Genomic DNA, 19,747 nt, shown 5'->3' with positions numbered 1-19,747 from the left:
CTCGGGCCTTTCTTGCTCAGACCAAGACTGTAAACCCACTCTCAAGAGCCTTTTTTATCTGTAAAATGCCTATTTATAATGATAATTTCCCTTCTTTTTTTTTTAATCAAACCCTGCTTTGTTTTCCCACCTCAAATGAGCCGCCTCGGGCACGTCTTGTCAGATTTGACACGCGTCACGGACAAGGAAGGAAACCGCAATGTCAAGTCATTTGTCACATGAATGCATTTTGAATTACCGTCTCTGCATTTTTTTGTTAACATCTCTTCCACTAAGACTCTTTAGCTGTATTTGGCTCGAGGCTACAGGAATCATTCTCTTCGTGGACTCAACGGACACTGGCTCTCTTTCTGAGCCTCAAGACAGGAAGTGTGGCCACTTTTTTTGATCTGCTTCAGTTAAGTTCAAAGCAGCAAGACAACAAGATCTAGTTTGTTGCCGATGGGGTAAAGTGGTGTAATGGTTGAGGCTCTGAGACTATGATGTTGCTGGTTCAATCCCCGCAAGCAACCTGCCATAACCATCGCCATTGTGCCCTTCACAAATTTTGCCGACATTCTTTGGCAAAAATGTTCAGAAACTGTCTTAGGTTTTGAAATCAGCAAGAGTGTGTTTAATTTGTTTCCGTCCCGTTTTCTCTCTCATTGTATACATCTCTGTCCTTTCTTTTCGGTCTCCTTGTAAAGACTTAATAACCTGTCCTGACAAAAACAGCCCTAGTCTTCAGTGTCTCTGAAGACTCCATATTAGAGCCTCCCAGCCTTCAATTATACTGTTGTTATGCTTGGAGTCAATCTCCCTCCGCATAAAGCTGCCAGCAGAGCCGTGCTCATCCGTCAATAAGAGGCGTGTAGAGACGGGGGGGCTGGCCAGACACCTTCCCCAAAGAAGAAAGGGCAGGCTGAAGAGACTTGGGCGTGGATGGACAAAGATATTGGTGTTTTAGTGGGCGGTTTTCCCTTGTCATGCCTTATTTATGACTGAGACTGCTGCCAATAAACATGTTCACATTATATCAGTGTAATAGGGAGATAAATCCTTGTAGGGTGGTCTGGGGAAGGACTTAGAGAGGCCCTTGTAGACCATGGGGCTGGGTAGCTATTATCAAGGTGCAGGGGCTCTAAATGAGAATTTAGAGACCAAAACATTGGCTGAAAGTTGGGTCAGTGTAGGGCTGCCCTCTGCGGAATGGGTGTGCATTTTACTCCCGTCTTTTTACTGATGACTTTAATATCTGGAGTGGGTGGAGATTTGATGGTCAGAGTGTGTGTGTGTGTGTGTGTGTTGGGGGGGTGTCGTAGTGCTGTTTTATTTAAGACTGCAATTATGCATGTGGGTGGTGTATTTGTTTATTTGGCATGTTAAGTTAAGTGTCTATTTCTCCCTTGCTTGTGAAGGTGTGCATTCATGTGCAGTAAACTGAAACACTGTCTCCTGTACTGTAAATATCCTGTATGAAAGTTAAACTGAAAAGGGGTTTAAGGCCCAACCTCATGCCCATACAAAATATTACCTCGCTGCAGTCGGACTGCGGCGCATCTTTAAATTCACACTCAGTACTCAATCTGCATTCCTAGCTGCTTTGGTTCAGATAGCACCTCAGTTTGTATTCATCTTACAAAAGCCGCCTGAGCACTTTGAACACCCTGCACTGCATAAATACCACTCTGCGCCACCTCGTTGGTTTCTTCCGTAGTATCTGAAAGACAACGTTACATCAATCTTATAGAGTGTAGTCAGGGACTTAGAAAGAAAAAAAATAGAGAACTTTCTCCCTTTTAAATTTCATCTTTTTGTCTGCTTGAATTAACAGCACTCACTTTTATTTTCGTTTTGTAGATAGGCTGTCAAATTATCTATAATGACTTTTTTAAACTGTGCCCCAGACCAATTCAGCCATGCTAATAAGCTTCAGACCATCATTATTGGCCCAAACTTTCAGCCGAGTGAGCAGTCAAGATAGATTTTGATACTAAGAACAGGCCCACACCCATTTTGAGGTTTTATTAGGCTCAACCTAAAGGAAGCACCAGGGAGATTCTGGCATATTTTAAGGGATCTCTTTGTTTTATCTTTTGATACTTACAATTTGTGACCTTGCAGTTTGTTCTTCTCATGCAGGAATGTCCTCAGCTGCTTCCAGCGGATCGTATCCTAGTTCCAGTGAACGTGGTGAAACCCATCACCCTTCGGGCCAAGAACCTCCCCCAGCCACAGTCGGGCCAGCGGGGGTACGAGTGTGTGCTCACCATACAGGGTGTGGAGCAGAGAGTTCCTGCCCTCCGCTTCAACAGCTCCAGTGTACAGTGCCAGAACACATCGGTAAGGCTGTGTGTGTGTGTATGACTACGAGTGTGTTTAGTAAACGTTTCAGCGAATTTGTCTGTGGACACAAGGGTACTCTCAGACACAAGGCGCAGAATTTTAAGCAACACAAAAAGTCGTAGACATGATAAAAGGGAGCGGTTGTTTGGAGATTGTGTAAGAGCGGCTTATTTTAGTCACAAGTGCATTCTGCCCTGAATATTTAGTGCATGTTTGCTTGTTCTCCCAGCATCAGCAGTGTAGGGATTTTGGAGTCCTCTCCACTGTGTGCTGTGATGACTTACCCGAGGATGAACCTGCCAGGAATGATAAAAGCATTCTTCCAGTGAAGAAAACTAGTAAATGTGTGCCTCTCTCTCTCTCTCTCTCTCTCTCTCTCTCTCTCTCTCTCTCTCTCTCTCTCTCTCTCTCTCTCGTTCCCACGGCTACAGTACTTGTATGATGGGATGGAGATGAGTAGCCTCCCTGTGGATCTGATGGTCATCTGGAACGGAGACTTCAGCATTGACAACCCGGCCCAAAACAAAGGTGAGGTCTCTGATCCGGCAGCCCTGCTAGTACCCCTGGATTCAGTCTCCATGGCAACAGACTTGCAGCATCCATCCCCTGACATCCTGGTGGAGTTGACTGCAGATAGCCTCGGTTTCTGCTCAACTTCTTCATCATCTCTTTATTTCTCTTTTTGTTTTACTTAATACATTACAATATCTCATGTTCGCACCTCTCATCTTCTCCCTGTGTGTATATCTTTGCACCACACAGAAGGTCAGAGACATGTCACAATTAGTTCTACCATTGTATTTAAGTGTTCAAATGAACCTGTTAGAAAGGCCAGTCAGAGACCTGTAGCCACAAACACCCTCTACAGAGACATAATGTCAGATAAGACCGAATATAATGTATTTAAACTCAACCCAGTACAAGCTGAAATCCAATATAAAACCTTCTACAGCTTCTGCAGTCTTAACTATGCAAAAACCATTTCATCATTATCAATATTTTTTGTCTGATCATAATTTGATATAATCAAATAATATATGTAGTACTACATATTATATTATTATTATATATAATATTTAATCTTTTTTGCTCAAAGACAATTTGCTAATGGGGTAAGAAAAATAAACTGAATTCATGATGTTGCATTTTAATTTGTTTTGTATTTTTGCTTCTCCAGTGATTTTTAATTAAGTGGATGTTTAGCTGTTTTTACTGGAAAACAAGACAAACAAAATACTGATTAAGAAAATGATTTTTTGCACTTAAAAAGATGCTCTGACCATTAAAGGAAAATTCAGACTTATTGCAGAGGCAGTTTGAGCTCTCAGAGATGTTTAAACATTTAAGCTCAATGTCAAGACTAGAAGTTCTAAACACATTTTAATTGATATAAAATGGATTTGGACTAAGTTAAACATGCTCCCCTGCTTTAAGTCAAATCAATGAACATAGCACGAATGCATGTGAGTGTGTTATTAAAGTGTTGTGTGTGCCTGTGTGAAGGTTAGGCTAATTTAAGAGGGGAAGTAAAGTATGCGAGATTCCTCCCTCGCTTCCCGCTGAGGGGGAGCCACTCCGGGGGCAGCAGTTGATGGACGGATCATACAAGCATCTAATAGCAATTAAAAATGCCTGTCTGGTTTCCATGGAGATGAAACATAATATCACTGTACCAGGGAGCAGAGAAGAGGAGCAATTATCTTTAGAGCTGAGAGGAAGCAAGAAAATAGGGAATATGTTATCTTTTCTGTAGTCTTTCCATTATTTTAGAAATATTTCTGGCCATTGCTGCAAATTACATCAGTTTCGATTTTGCTTTGATCAGTGTACCATGGGTCTCCCAAAATTACTTGACCTTTGCCCTCCCTGTATCTCCAGTGCACCTGTACAAGTGTGACGCACGACGGGAGAGCTGTGGACTGTGTCTGAAGGCGGACCCTCTGTTTGGCTGTGTGTGGTGTAAGGGAGAGAACCGTTGCTCTCTGAAACAGCACTGTCCTCACCCGCAGAGCATGTGGCTCGAGCACAATGGCATCAATAGCAAGTGCACGCACCCCAAAATCACAAAGGTAAATCTACGGTGCACCAGTACATATGAAAGCATACTGTAACACAAAGTGGGTTCCAAAAGTCTGCGATCACTATCTGAGATATATTTTTTTATAGCATTATTACAAATTGTGAAAACTTAAATGTGAAATTACCATGAATTTTATACTAATATAATTAATTTACTGCACTGTTTAAAAAAAAAATTATCCTAAGATTTTCAAAGTGGTCTCCGACCTTTGGACCGCACTCTATACAGTATATAGGTCACTCCCATGCAGAGCCAGGCCTGTACTTTTATGACTGGTTTAGAGGTGAAAAGATTCTCAATGGAGAACTGTAAATGGCAATACAAATTTATTCTATTCCATTTTAGCTGAGTCTTAAGTGTCTGGGTTCTTGTCATTCTTAGTATAATATCACGTTCCACAGGTACAATAAAATCCTTGTAACATAAATAGACATCTCAGCTGTACTCACTGACATATGCATGTTTTATGGTTAACCATCATTGTGGAGATGAACAGTTGATATTAAAGGGATACTCCACTTTTTTTGGACTCCACTCTCATTCCTGCATAATAATCAAGAAACTTTGCTGCCATACCATGAGTCCAGCAGGCGTAATGATATGATGCAGCGCCTGAAAATAGGTCTAATAGGTTAGACAAACTTAGTCCCGGTCACGTTGGAAGTTACCGACCTGGGGACTATTTTCAGGCGCTGCGTCATATCATTACGCCTGCTGGACTCATGGTATGGCAGCAAAGTTTCTTGATTATTATGCAGGAATGAGAGTATAGTTCCTAGCCATATCAGCCTAGAAAATCGCAACTTTTCATTTTCCGTCGGTCTTAGTACACGATGTAACTACAGAAGAGTCAAGTTTTAAATAGCAAAAATATCGAAACTCTTTGGTCATTTTTTTGAGAGAGATGCTAATGGTCTTGTCCGATTCAATGATATATGCTAAGCTATGCTAAAAGTGGTACCGCCAGACCCGGAATTCGGCTGAATGGATTCAAAAACGGTAAAACTCAACTGTTTAACTCTGGGGGAGTTGTAAAATGAGCCTATTTCCAAAAAAAGTGGAGTATCCCTTTAAGAGAAAAGGTAAAGGATGAACAGATGGGTGCATTGCTGAAAGAGATATGATGGAAGTGCGACCTTGGGCGGAATACTGAGAGTGAAAGAATTTCCAGGAAGAGTGGATGGATGGAGGAAAGGAGGAACATAGAAGCCTCTGTACCACCAACCCCATCTGTAGCACCACATCAAAATGATTGATGAACATAGCGGAAAGGGAAATGCTACTTGTTTGCCACAGGTTCTCAGTGACGGACAGCAGATGTGTCTGAAGCTTATTAATCAAACGCAGAAACCTGTTGGCACAAGGAACCGTTCGTTCACATAAAAATATAGAAGAATGGAATGTAGTGGATGTGAATGGTGAAATTATAGAAAGCATAATCCCAAACTCATCATCATCTTCTGTTCTGTCATTGGCAAGTTTGAGCCAAAGAGATCATTGCTCAAAATCTTTCAAAGCAACTAGACATAAATGGAACTTGCTCCAGCGAAAGTTGCCGCCATGATGCTATAGGGTGATTTTGGTGGTTGTCAAGGCATTGCTGTGTAGTTGCTAAGATCTTTTGGGTAGTTTCTAGTCTCTGATGTTTTGTTTAACAATAATTTCCCCAGATTTATCATCTGTCAGATGAAAATCTTGTGTCCAATCTCTTAGAAAAGTAAAATCCTCAACAAGCCACACAATTATCATTGTCTGTAGTTCAAACAGCAAGTTATGCACTAAAGTATAATACTTTGAGCAATAATAATATTCTAAATTCACTCTGCAAATGTACCTAGATTTTTTTTTTTTACAAATGTACAATCCATTTAAAGTTGGTCACTACTATCCCTTCAAACATCTTCAGTGCTTGTTTGATTATAGCTGATGTTCTAATTGCCAATTAACACATTGAAAGACATAAATGGAAAACAAGTGAAGCCACGGGTATTATAAAGGGATGTCCTGAACTGAGCTCCTCTTTTTTTATTTTTTTTATTACATCTGCAGATCGGATCTCTCCTCGTGCCTCATAAATACTCTCTCTCTCTCTCTCTCTCTCTCTCTCTCTGATTATCACTCTCTGTGTCTTTCTTTCAATTGATCGGCTCACAGGTCGTAATGTATTCTAATGCACTCTATTACTGTGACATTGTAGATGAGGAATCTTTCTCTGACATTGAAGTGGATGGTGATTAAGTGTTTTTCCTCCAACAACCGTCAATTAGCTTGTCAAAGTCACAAATCTAATCAGCTCCCCATCTCCAAATGAAAAGAGACTACTGTTTCTCTCTCATTCTCTCCGCAGAAGGTTGCATTTTTTACAGTGACTTTCCAGTAAACCACCAAAGTGGGTCTGTTATTTCATTTTAAATAATCATTCGGTATATTGTAATACTCAAACCGGTCGCATGAAGCAATAAGGCCCTAAGGGCATTGTAAAGACATTGATAGTATCATAAAAGAGGAAGACTGATTAAACTGGATTACTGGAGAGATAAGTTAAGAAAAAATGTGTCTAGAAAGCGTATGTTCATATTACACTGGCATATTTAAAATTTAAACACACAGTCAGAGCCATTTGGATATCGATATTCCCATAGTGCTCTGAAGCCAATAAAGAACCTGTGAAAAACTTGAACCTCTCTGCTAAGATCAGTACATGTGATGGGTTAAAGGGAAATTACCTCTCACCGTGCTGCTAATGAGATCTCTGACCTAAAGTTGGATTATTATCTGGCAGGAAATAATGACAGAGCCGAGATGTTAACATGTCTATATTCCCCTTTGGGATCCGACGGCCCCTCGTTTTGCCAAGATGAGGAATGGGTGTCCTACATTTGGCCTAATAGCCCAGCTGTCAACACACTTATGAGGCCCGACCTCAGACACGTGGGTCAAAACTGTCAGAATATGTTTGATAGGCTCTTTTTATAGTGTTGATGGATAGACACTCAATAAAAGAGATGTTCTTCTTGTGTGATTTCGGCTAAACTGTGACCTATATTATTCACAAAAGTATTCACAGAAATGCACTGTGGGAATGAATTGCATGCTAGCTTTTCTTCTCTTGCTCTCCCTCTCCCCACATTTCTGGCAGGTTAGTGTTGTCAGGGGCATCATATGCCATTTATTTATTTTTTGCAGTTACATGTATGTTAATTGACTTTTACGTGTTAAAAAATAATTGTGCTGCTAATTTTTTTTTTTTTTTTAACTAGAATCACATACTCAAACATCCAAGGTAGCACATGTCTTGTTTGAATGGGCTTTATACATTATATTATAAAAGTGTAGTGAAGTACTGATAAAAACTAGAGCTGTAAGAATAGTTTATTTTGATTGGCTGGTTGGTTCTGCTATGACCATATGGAGCTTGCTTATGGTGCTTAATAATAACCTTACTGAGCAGAGTTAACTCTGTATTCACTTCACATCACAAGATATGTTTTATGGCACATGAATTGCCAATTAAGTTATTAAGTGTGATTCTTTTTAGTCATTACATTTTAATGCACCATAAATGTCTTCCTTTAACAGTGTTTAATGAATCACAGCCAAGTGTTTCATGTGTTAATGGTATGATACCAGTGAAAGCATGAAGATTTGAGAGATAGCACTGTGAGAGTGCATAACAGATATGTTAGTAATCAGATAAGATTAGATGCTCTAATCAGCCGGATGCAGTACTGCTTAGCATCCCGAGGAGCAAAGAATAAAAGGTGTTTGATCATCTGACATGCACAGATGAAAATAAGCATCCTCGTGCACGCCTGTGTTTATATTCCAATCTTAGCAGCATATGATTTCACATGCTGGTGTCGGCATATTTTTTCCCAGACGCCGACTCTGTGTTCATAAATTAGCATGGCTTTGTTTTTGCTATAGGCAGGACTCGGCTGGCTCAGCTGGCTGTGCGGCTGATCATTATTCACCGTAAGCACGCAGGCTTTGACGCTCTGACAGAGAGTGGCCCAATTATCCCACTGAACTAAATCACTCACAGCTTCTCTCACTGTTTCCCGCCCCTCACACCGTCTCACAATCACTGACTCCTGCAGGTGCATGAAGGAATCGGTTGCTGAGTCATTCTCCACTTCCTGTTGGTTTGTACCAATGATGGAGATGCTAGGGGGGCTGTGGGAGCCCTCCATGTTGTTTATTATCTTATGGGAATGATTCCACGTAACGTTTCCCTGTGACTTGTCTACAGATCACCCCGCTTCGAGGACCCCGTGAGGGAGGAACGCTGGTGACTATCCGTGGTGAGAACCTGGGACTGGAGTTCAGTGAGATTAAGGACTATGTGAAGGTTGCAGATGTGGAGTGTACACCGGTACCCGAGGGATATATCCCAGCAGAACAGTAAGTGTCTTGAACCACTTACAGGGTTTCCTGTAGTACTAGGCCAGATCTGACACTTCTTTGTAATTTTGTCATAATAACAACAATTTAAACCTGGATCTAATGACTAACTGGACTAAATGATGGCATCTCCCATTTGAATCGCCTCAAACAGTTGTTCTTTGCAGATGAGTTTGTGTTATGCATGCCTGCTAATAGTTAAGAACCCTGCGTCTTTTAAAAAGTGGCTGATATAAATTAGCAGTAAACACAGAGAAAGCATTAAAGAAATTTTTTATCTGAGGTCAGGACAGCAAAAGATAATTATGTGTTTGGCAAGCATTCGAGAAAGCCCTGCTGACTGCATGAAAACTTCTTCAGTATTATTGTCCTGACGTGAAAAACACCCTTTCATTCTTTGCTACAGGTTGGGCCAGCACAAGTTTGCTATTATCATTTGTACGCCGTGATAAGCCTCTTACCATGGCGCATGAGTAAATTTGACACCTGCCATGGAATGAGGCGGCAGAATAACTCATTCAGATTAACCGTTTATCTCCTGCATATATTATTATGGCAGGGAAAGACATTTTTTAAGTCCCTCATGTTTTTTTTTTGTTATTGTGTAACTGTCCTGGTCGATTGATTGTGTATGTGTGTGTTTTACAGGATTGTGTGTGAAATGGGAAAAGCAGAAAGAAGCCAGTTTGCTGGAAACGTCCAAGTGTGCGTTGGAGAGTGTCGTCCCGAGTTCATGGCCAAGTCGTCTAAATACTACTACTTTGTGGTGAGTACCTCAGCAAATAACCCCCAATGAACTGCTGGTCCATCTGCCATGATCTTAATCATCTCTGAATAATTACAAGTCTTTGCCACTTCATGGTTGAAAGTGCCTGGATTTACTGTTTCTGCAAATGTTTACTGTGTTTCTAATAAAGAGTGAACACTATGGCCTTGTAGCCCTGCTGATGTACTTAGTCATATCAGCGAGCACTTGACCCCACCAAATGTTCGGTCAACATCCGGAGAGGCTAACCATAAAACTTGCAATTTACTACTGCTGTTGTGCAAGATTTTCCTCCCACAGAATCCTGTCCCCCTTTGCACTTATTTACTTTGTGAGTCTTACATAATGTAATTTATTTCCTTTGATATGGATCTTGAATTATTAAAACAATTGATGAATAAAACAAATGTATGCTTGTTTTTATTATTATTAATTTGAAGAAAATATGGTCCACCTAAACCCATAAGCTGGCTGGTAAATCATCTAACATTATGCTATGCTAACCTACTGAGAAAATCTAAGAAGACAATTTCTTGCTTTGTTTGTACAAGACATTAATTAACATAATTCTATGGTTGAGACCACATACATGATAAAGCAATTTTGTAGGATTTTTCAGACCACTAAAAATATCTTTCAATATGATTCTGTGGAGGATAGGATCTTGCACGGCACTGGCCACACTCATTTTTAAATCCACGCTACACTTTTCCTTCTAGCACTCCCAGTTCACATGCTGATATAACATCCATAATCAGATTGCGATCCAGCCATCCAAATGAATTGAGCTGCAGTGTCATTTTTCTTGTTATGGAGCCATTTATAGCATTTATCAGTTTTATGCAAACATTAATGGCTTTTATGTCTCATTCAGATGTAGTAATTAGATTATGTGATTCTTGGGTGAGGAGGGCAATTGGTGTTCTGAGAAAAAGGAGGTGATAATCAAATTGGGAAAGAGATACAGAGGATTGAAAAACATGAGGGTTTGCCGCCTTACCTCTGCCGTGTGATTTGTCAGCTTGTAAATAATTCCTATTGGTTGTTTTGACCTTGATTTCTACAGATCCCTAGACTGTTGAGTCTAAAGCCGAGTCGAGGGCCAGTATCTGGGGGCACCATCGTCAACATCACAGGCAGCAACCTGGACGCGGGCAGCAATGTGTCAATCATGTTCAAAGACCAGAAGTGTACCTATCAAAGGTAGGGTTGAATGGAAAAGTACAGAGCAATGCCCTTTTAAGGTGGTGCCATTATTTTGGTTCGTTTGCAGGTCACTCAAAGCCTCTAAGAGAAAGTCAATACTGATCTTAACAGCTTGAGAGTTTCTAATTTTTAATCAATAACATCCATAGCCATCACTTACTCCTTGCTTGAGGTGTAGCCACAGTGTCTAGTCATATGAGTGAAATATTAAATTAGGCCTAGTAATCTTTACTTTAATGGGAATACTCTTTACAGCCATTGAATAATACAAAAGCAATAAACTAAACAAATTCCTAAACAGGTATCAATACACATATATAATGGATGAGGATGGAGAAGAGACTAAAGAATTTGTATTTATTTTTTATAAAAAGCTTTTTAGCTTTAAATAATGAAAAATTCTAAGTGTAAAGAGCATATATTCATGCACTAGTTATCTGAAAAACTTTGGTGATTGTTTTTTTTTCTTCTATTTGATGACACAGGAGAGGAGGACAGTGGATAACGTGTCGTTCTCATGCCTCCATGCAAGGCTACGGAAATGTGTCCGTATCGGTCTTCGTGGATAAAGCCCACATTCACAAAGATCTCAAGTTTGAGTATGTGGAGGATCCCACAATCACCAAACTTGAACCTGAGTGGAGCATTTTCAGGTGTGTGTACTACAAAGCAATTTAAGACAGAGCCGTTGGGGAAACAGCCCATAGCATTGTCCAAGACCCTAAAATGAGGGGGGAGGATCAAGAATATTACTTTTCATTATTTTTCCATTTCAAACTTGATATCATTATGGACATTATATGGTTAAAGTTAATACATTGTTGATTATTTTAATAAAAAAAAATATTATCTAAATATAATTGTATTAAATTGAACCACTAATTTTAGGACATTTTTGCCAAGTTAAAAACTTTAAAAAGTGAAAGTTAATAAACATGGTGTTTTCACAGTGGCAACACACCATTGACTGTGACCGGGACAAACCTGGACATCATCCAGACTCCTCTCATCAGAGCCATGTATAAGAACTTGGAGACCGTCAACGTAAGTGCAAACGTTTTCCACACAGTAAACGATCACTCGGCCTTCACCTAACCTGAGGCAAGTGAACTAGAATGAACATTAGCAGACTATTCCACCTGCTCCAATCACCTGTGTCGGCTGCGCACCATTGGGTCCAGGACAGTAGCTGCATAAAAGAGGGAAATAGAGAGAGAGAGAGACAAAGACAAAAACAGACAGAGAACAGGAAGACTGCCAGGTCCCAGCAGCAGTAGCAGCAATGTACCCTTTGTGCGGGAAAGAGGAGAATGTCGAAACACAGGGTGGATGCATAGACAAGGGTATCATGTTCCCCGTCTACAGAATAGACCCAAAGAGCCATGGGAGGCTGCACTCAGTGAGATCTGATTGAAAGGCAACAGAGACAAAAGACCGTAATGTTATCTCATGCACGTATCTCACACATGGCCGCGTTTAGCATCTGGGCTGCGATATGATTAGGCTTTGGCACACTGCTCCTCAAAGCACAGCAGAAAAAAGTGTCATACCCTACCTCGCAGTCTCTGAAAGAAGTTGTTTGTGGGGCACAAGATGCCTCGTATCCTTGTTTGTAATGCGATCGCTCATAACTAGTCTGAAAAGAGTTTGACGAGACTTTCTGCGCTGAAAAAAAATGGTGACTTGAAATCTATTTTATCTTGAACAATTCCACCCGTTATGACCTTCTATAGAAGTCTTTGTGTTAGAGGAAGTGAAGGTTCGTCTTCCTGGCTGCTACAGCTTTGTGAGGAATCCAATTAAAATGACCAGAGATATCTGTAGGGATGTTTTTGATGGCGAGTCTGCTGTCTGGGTGTTTTAACAGTCAACTGCAAAGCAGTGTGGGTTCACAAAACTTAAGGGTCTTGTCAGGTATTTTATTTATACACTTCAAAGGGAATGTGCATATAGGTTTGAATTTAAGCTATGCCATATCTTTACATTTAATAAACCTGACCTCTTAATAAAAAAGAAAGCGGAAAAGTAAATAAGTAGTCTGAGAAACTGACTTCATGTAAATTAAATGGTCTGATTGCAGCATTTAGCTGCAGTGTATATGTGGTCTATGTGAGATATAAAAAAAAAGAGATGAAAGACAGGGTCAAGGAGAGATGACCATTTTAAAAGTGCTAATAATTTAGTACTGCTTTGTTGAGAAAAATTATATCTGTGTGCGCTCTAGAAACCTCCATTGTACACTGTAAAAAAAAAAAAAAAAAATTGAGAAAACTTAAAAGTTTAAGGCAACCAGCTGCAGGACATTTTTTAGCTTTCTCAACTTACGTGTTTGAGTTATCTCAACTTTTCTCAACTTTTTTCATGTTAAATAGTTGAATAAACTTTAAAAACTGAATTTGTCATACAAAATGTACGTTGGATTTTTTACAGTGTAGGAAGTTGACATGACTAAAACGAATTATTGTTTGCCATGTAAATGTAATGTTGTTAATCTGATTCTAAATGTTTTTGTTTTATTCTGAATCACACATCTACTGCAAATATGATCAGCAAATCTATGTCCCCCTACCAGATATGTCAGGTTCTGAGTCCCACCACTATGCAGTGCATGGCCCCAGAGCTTCCCTACAGTCTGAGCTGGCAGAAGGAATTGCCAGAGAGACCTGATGAGTTTGGCTTCATCTTGGACAATGTTCAGTCTGTGCTGGCCCTCAACAACACCAACTTCATCTACTACCCGAATCCAGTGTTTGAACCACTTAGTGTGTCTGGGGTCCAGGAGCTCAAGCCAGGGTCTCCCATCATACTCAAGGTAAATCAAGTATTAATCTAAAGCTCTGCATTATCTGTCTTTAGATTTTCCAATGCAGTTGCTACATATGTTTGTGAATGTGAATTTCAGGGTAGGAACTTCCTCCCTCCAGCGCCGGGTGGCAATGGGAAGCTCAATTACACTGTTCTGATTGGAGATAAACCTTGCACATTAACTGTATCAGATACTCAACTGCTCTGTGAATCGCCCAATCTGACTGGCCGTCACAAGGTTCTGGTAAGTTCTGGTGAAATACTGGGGCACATATCCACTTTTCACAGTGACCTAATGCTTTAGGGACTCTGTGGTTATTTTACTTTCTGAGAGGCTACAGAAATAGAAAATATGTCCCCTGTAGGACTTATTAGAGCTGGAAAACCTAATAAAAACCTTTATGCTTCTCAATGAGAAATCTGGGTGGCTACCTGCTTCACTACTTGTTGACAGTTCTACAAGAGAAAATGCAACAGACCCTTACAGCCATAAACTCGCAAAAGGAACAGACACATTGTACCCCTCTGCTGTTGGGCCTTTAGTCTTACTATAGCACAATAATATAAAATAAAATATCTCCATCCCTAGATGTATTTTGATTGGATTTGAACAAGATACCACACAGTATTGATTTTAAATACAACAAAGTATTGATTTTTATCAAAATCTATGCAAAATATGCTCCTTTTTAGGCTCGTGTGGGTGGCATCGAGTTTTCTCCAGGTGTGGTTCACATCACTTCTGACAGCCCTCTCAGCAGCACTGCCGTCATCAGCATTGCAGGTGCAGGAGGCCTCCTTATCTTCTTCATTGTCATTGTCCTCATTGCTTACAAGCGCAAGTCCCGCGAGAGTGACCTCACCCTCAAGCGGCTACAGATGCAGATGGACAACCTGGAGTCCAGGGTAGCCTTAGAGTGTAAAGAGGGTAAGTAGTCTTGGGGGGAAGTGGATTAACAAAGTGATGTCAATTCAGATTATGAATTGCAAATATTCGCAAAATTCTTGAAACAGTAATAAAAAATACTTAGAAACAGCCGCTGCATCATTTCCAAGACACACGCACAGCAGTGGCAAGGCCAGAAAGTGAGTGGAGAAATACTAAAATTTTACGATGCATGAGATAAAAATAGGGATGCAAATTATGAAAATAAATATGAGCCAAAAATATATGCCTAAATTGAAAATAAAAATGTGTCTTTACTTGAAAATGTAATCATGCATAACAGATAGTCTTGTGTCATATGTTGTTGGAAAGGTCTCAACTAGCAGAATAGAACAAGCATAATTGTTTCAGGTAGAGACCAGACGATTCCAAGTATATGTAAACAGTATATACCTTTGGGATTTGGGCTGCGCTTTAGTTTGTAGCTTCACCAAACATTAGTAAACCACAGTAGAACATAGTAGCACCCAAACACAACTTAACGTGTAGATCTTAAGAAAATCCTCATAGTGGCATTACATTCTGCTTTGCTAAAGCTATACGACATCGGAGATCCGATCGTGTCGCGATTATGACGACGATGCAGTGTTTTCGAATGTAATTTGACAACTTTGGAAAGGTCAACAAATAGAAATGGATCTCCGGTATGCTGTGTGTATAAACAATGAGTAAGGACCAATCGGGGTCTGTTTTTACAGTGGGAGTGTGCTTGGATTGGATTCATCACTCAGATTGACAGCTCTTGCATTTAGAATAGAAGCGCACAACTGGAAGATCAGCACTCATCTGCTAGGATCTTATTACGTTCATGTATTTGAGCAAATATTGACATGCATGCAGTATTTTTCTTCTCTCCCACAAAAAAAACATTTTATGTCCCATTTAATTGGGTGGACCAGTGCCACCCTGGCCCTTATGTAGCCCTCGCCACTAAGTTTCTGTGAAGTTTTTATTAGTGACCCTATTTGTTCTTCATGTTATGTGTCTTCCGCAGCTTTTGCAGAGCTGCAGACAGACATTCACGAGTTGACCAGCGATCTGGACGGAGCTGGTATTCCATTCCTGGACTACCGCACATACACCATGCGAGTTCTGTTCCCTGGCATCGAGGAGCACCCTGTCCTTAGAGACCTTGAGGTAACCTAACAATTTTAATGATGCAAAAATGTTTTGTGCAATAATAAATTTGCATCCAATGGGCCAAATTTCCATCCAGATGTACATTCATATATTTACATATTCATGTATGCATGTAATTACTGCATTGTACCTGTGTGAGGAACAGTCACATTAAAGCTACACTGTGTAATTTTTAAAGTTGATTCTTAGCAACAAACACTTTGTTCTTTCAAAATGATATGTGTTCATTCATGTGTAATTACTTCCACCAACTAATCAAGTATTCTCGTAAGCATAGAATCTGCCATTCAGAATACATACGAGCGAGTCGCTCGAATGGCGGCAGCCATGTTGCGCCTCCAACTTGAAAATACATTAGCCAAAGAAGGACATACCTGGAAATTCAAGCTTCGCCTTTCACACTTTTACACTCAGTGGCACCGTGACGAATGCGAGGAATTACTTTGCGACTGCCGGCAGATTTGAAAGCCTATTGAAGATGTAGGATCACGCCTATTCTCGAGGACATGTAACAGAGTCGCCAAGGAAGCGAAAGAGTGAATTAAAACGACAACACTTGCACCGGCTCTGTTTTTTGGTTTTCCTTTACCTTTCCCTCTACCTTTAGCTTTCCCTTGCACCTCCCGTCGCATCAACTGATCTCTGACTCTGCTCACGGAGAAAATGATGTAGCTTACGCTGTAAACATTGCCTTACGTTATTAATCTCGTACAATATACAGAATAACGATAGCACTGATACTTTACTATGATTTGCTTGCATTCATTTGGGAACCTGATAGCTGATGTTAGCAATTAAATGGTACCAAAATAACGAAAACGTAAAACTATTTTTCGTTTTACATAGAGGTCACCTACATGTTAACTGACTAAATAAATAAATGCAATTTGTAATAGTTTTCTAAAGTAACCTCATCCCTTGAAGGAACACTCATGGATGAAGTCGAACTGGAAGCCATGTTAATCTTGGAATAATACGGCCACCAGTAATTAAAACGCCCTTGGAATGGGAGGGGCTAGAAAGTAATATTCAGTTGGCAGTCATATACTGTACAATTTCACCGCTAGATGGGAGAAAATCTTACACAGTGTAGCTTTAATGGCTGCTAAGTATATTTTTTGTTCTTTGTTTTTTGTTTTTTTGTTTTTCTGAAGGACTAACAGCACAGTGGGGTTGTTGGGAATTAAAGCTGTCACTATGCTGTTTGTGTTCACCCTCAGTAAACAAAAGGCAGCAGCTCTCATTATAATCTACATGCAGTCTCTTTCTCTTGCTCATTTTTTTCTTAAAGTAATGAGCTGCTCTTTGATTCACAATCATTCTTTTGTTAATAACAGTAATGACATGTGACACAACTGTTTTTTTCTGAGTGTGGGGAACAGAATTAAAATCGAATGCATGGTACACCGAGTTACGGGTTATTTATGCCCCGCTAAGAGAGTGATGGACAGTTTTAATTGAATCACACATATTTCTTCAGCCAACATACGAGCCATACCTTACCTGCTAATGCCAGATGATCTCTGGTTCTAATCAGCTATATCAATTAAGACTTAATTGGAATAAATGTCTCCTCTCTCTGGAGAAGTTTATAGTAAAATCACAGCTAATGACAGGAGCCGTCTAGAGATTCTGACAGGTATTTAATGATTATTGATGAGGCAAATCATATCAAATGATGTCATGAGGGTCTCTGCTTGGTTAATTGTTTGTCATCAGGTATTCTTAGTGCACAATGAATTCATTATAACCCAGTGAGCAGCTTTTATTAAATGCAGCCTGTTCATCTGCATAGTGTTTAAAAAAAAAAAAAAAATATTGAATATACAGTACTGGCAGAGAATGCTGTAGGCCAAATAAGCCAAGCTAAAGTTTAAGTGAGCATTCTTAAACTTCGCCAAAAAAAATGGGGGCATTTATGATGAGTTGCTTAGCTGAAGGGAAATCTACATGAAATAATGCCATAATTGGATGCTTTTCTCAGTGAAACATGACATTCAATGAGTAAAAAATGTAGAGCAGGGCTTGATTTTATCCATCAAACAGTAATAAATAAATAAAATCTTAGGAATAACATGCACTGATAAATCATGCAAAATAATACCAAAACTGTGTATTTACAAAGTAAATTGTGTCTAATTTGATTTCATTGATTCAATGAATATGCTGATGAATGATGAATTTTCATCTGTTTGTAACTGTTGTTTTCTCTTTTTTTTCCTGCAGGTGCCAGGTTACAGACAGGAACAGGTGGAGAAAGGCCTAAAACTGTTTGGACAGCTTATCAACAACAAGGTTTTCCTGCTGTCCTTCATCCGAACCCTGGAGTCTCAGAGAGGCTTCTCCATGCGAGACCGCGGCAATGTCGCCTCCTTGATCATGACTGTTTTGCAAAGTAAACTGGAGTATGCAACTGACGTGCTCAAGCACCTGCTGTCTGATCTCATTGACAAGAACCTGGAGAGCAAAAACCATCCCAAACTCTTACTCAGAAGGTACTAGAAATATGCACATGAAAAGCCATCTCAAAAATCTAGTCCTGCAGTCCAGTGGGTTTTACTGATTATAAATGCCCCTCGTGTGTGTAATCAACAGAGCACATGTTCTAAATTTTGGGATCATTTCAATCTGCCATATTCTAATTATAGTTAACTCCATTGATGAGAGCAGATGACCTCTGTGAATTGTCTTTGAAACGTGGACTCTACAGTACGCTGAATAGGAATAATTGCTTTTGGGGACATTAAAATGCACACTTTCTCTCCCAAACATGGAATTCACTGACATGCTCATCATTAAATTGTAATTAGGATTAATTAGCTTGAGATCCAATTAACAGTGCACTAAAAACCTACTGAATGTAGGGAGATATGTGAAGCTTAATTCCCCATGCAATCAACTTCTTTGTATCTCTGTATTTCAACAGCATAGAAGGCAATATTATTACTATACCATATTGATTTTTCTCCTCTCCACTCATTTGAACTCTTCTGTTTTTTTTTTTATTCTTAATGTTCTAGCAGTTAATTTGTAAAGTTAGTTGGCTGACACTTTAGATTTTTTGGCGGTAAATAGGGACTCTTTCTGAGAAAAATAATGACAAGGAACACAAAATAATTCATTGGTTAAAACAAGCTTGCTAATAGCAACAGGATGATCATTTGACAACTACAAGAGAAGCTCCTTGACTGAATCATAACTGATTCAACACCCTTGATGGCAAGCGTGATTAATTGAAACAAGCAAAGGGAAGATTAATTGCACAAAGAGCTGCTGCACATATTAGTGGTGAAAAATAAGATTCTGTCAGGGACAAAAACAACCCTGTCACATTTTTGTAGGCACCTGCAACATCTGCACTTTGCGGATGTTGGCTACAATGTCTCATTATAACCTGTAGTCCAGTGGCTCCTCTCAACTGGTTTTCTTTAGGATCCAGATTTTACACCCAACACAGTACAAAAATTTTTGTTATAAATGTTCTTAAAATGAAACACTGAAATGTTGCCACACGTGCGTTTTTCCATTGAGCCTGTGTTGCATTTTTGGGTTGGTATCCTCCAGTTGAGAATCCCCTTTTTTAGTCCATATATTTCAATGGATGACCCTCACTGGTATATGGAGTGATCTTCACTACATGGAACCTGTCTAACCTCTAACACCTGCTTAGCAAAGCTAGATACAGAGCACTGGGCCAGAACAGTGAAGCTTAATCTGTTGTCTGAGAATAATTTTCTCCTCTCGGTCTCTCTTTCACTGCATGATTTCTAAATCTGTGTTTAAAATGCAGAGAAGCAGGACATCTTTGGCAGAAGCCTCCAACCAGCTTTCCTTTCCCCATTTCCAAGAAAGTGCTTGCGACAGCCACCCCATCTGTCCAGCCTCAACCTGAGTTCACAAGCACACACAGGCTAACTAACTAACGGGCGGCTTCTAGAACCATCTGTCGTATTTCTCCCTCTCCTTCGCTCCCTGCAGCCCACTCTACTCATCTACGATTAAAAATAACCTCTCCGATTGTGCAGCCCATTTTCTCTATATGTATGGCATCAGTGAAGTCCACGTGGGTCTCCTG

General features: G+C 39.9%; 1 protein-coding gene across 2 annotated transcripts in view; it reads left to right on the top strand.

The window, feature by feature from the left end:
• Positions 1-19,747, top strand: part of plxna4 (plexin A4) — a 211,875-nt gene that overhangs the window by 165,486 nt on the left and 26,642 nt on the right. Inside the window, exons 11-23 of one of the 2 annotated variants that reach the window (XM_084408408.1) lie at positions 2,104-2,322; positions 2,757-2,853; positions 4,204-4,394; positions 8,658-8,809; positions 9,458-9,575; positions 10,642-10,778; positions 11,267-11,434; positions 11,732-11,825; positions 13,354-13,593; positions 13,684-13,830; positions 14,280-14,514; positions 15,527-15,669; positions 17,899-18,167. In XM_084408408.1, coding sequence (XP_084264534.1) covers positions 2,104-2,322; positions 2,757-2,853; positions 4,204-4,394; positions 8,658-8,809; positions 9,458-9,575; positions 10,642-10,778; positions 11,267-11,434; positions 11,732-11,825; positions 13,354-13,593; positions 13,684-13,830; positions 14,280-14,514; positions 15,527-15,669; positions 17,899-18,167 — 2,210 coding nt within the window. The remainder of the gene's footprint in view (positions 1-2,103; positions 2,323-2,756; positions 2,854-4,203; positions 4,395-8,657; positions 8,810-9,457; positions 9,576-10,641; positions 10,779-11,266; positions 11,435-11,731; positions 11,826-13,353; positions 13,594-13,683; positions 13,831-14,279; positions 14,515-15,526; positions 15,670-17,898; positions 18,168-19,747) is intronic. The other variant, XM_084408409.1, reaches the window with a different exon arrangement.

Source organism: Rutilus rutilus, assembly GCF_951802725.1.
Source record: "Rutilus rutilus genome assembly, chromosome: 4".
Classification (NCBI taxonomy): domain Eukaryota; kingdom Metazoa; phylum Chordata; class Actinopteri; order Cypriniformes; family Leuciscidae; genus Rutilus; species Rutilus rutilus.
The sequence above is the reverse complement of the archived record's forward strand: the minus strand, read 5'-3'. Positions and strand labels throughout refer to the sequence as shown.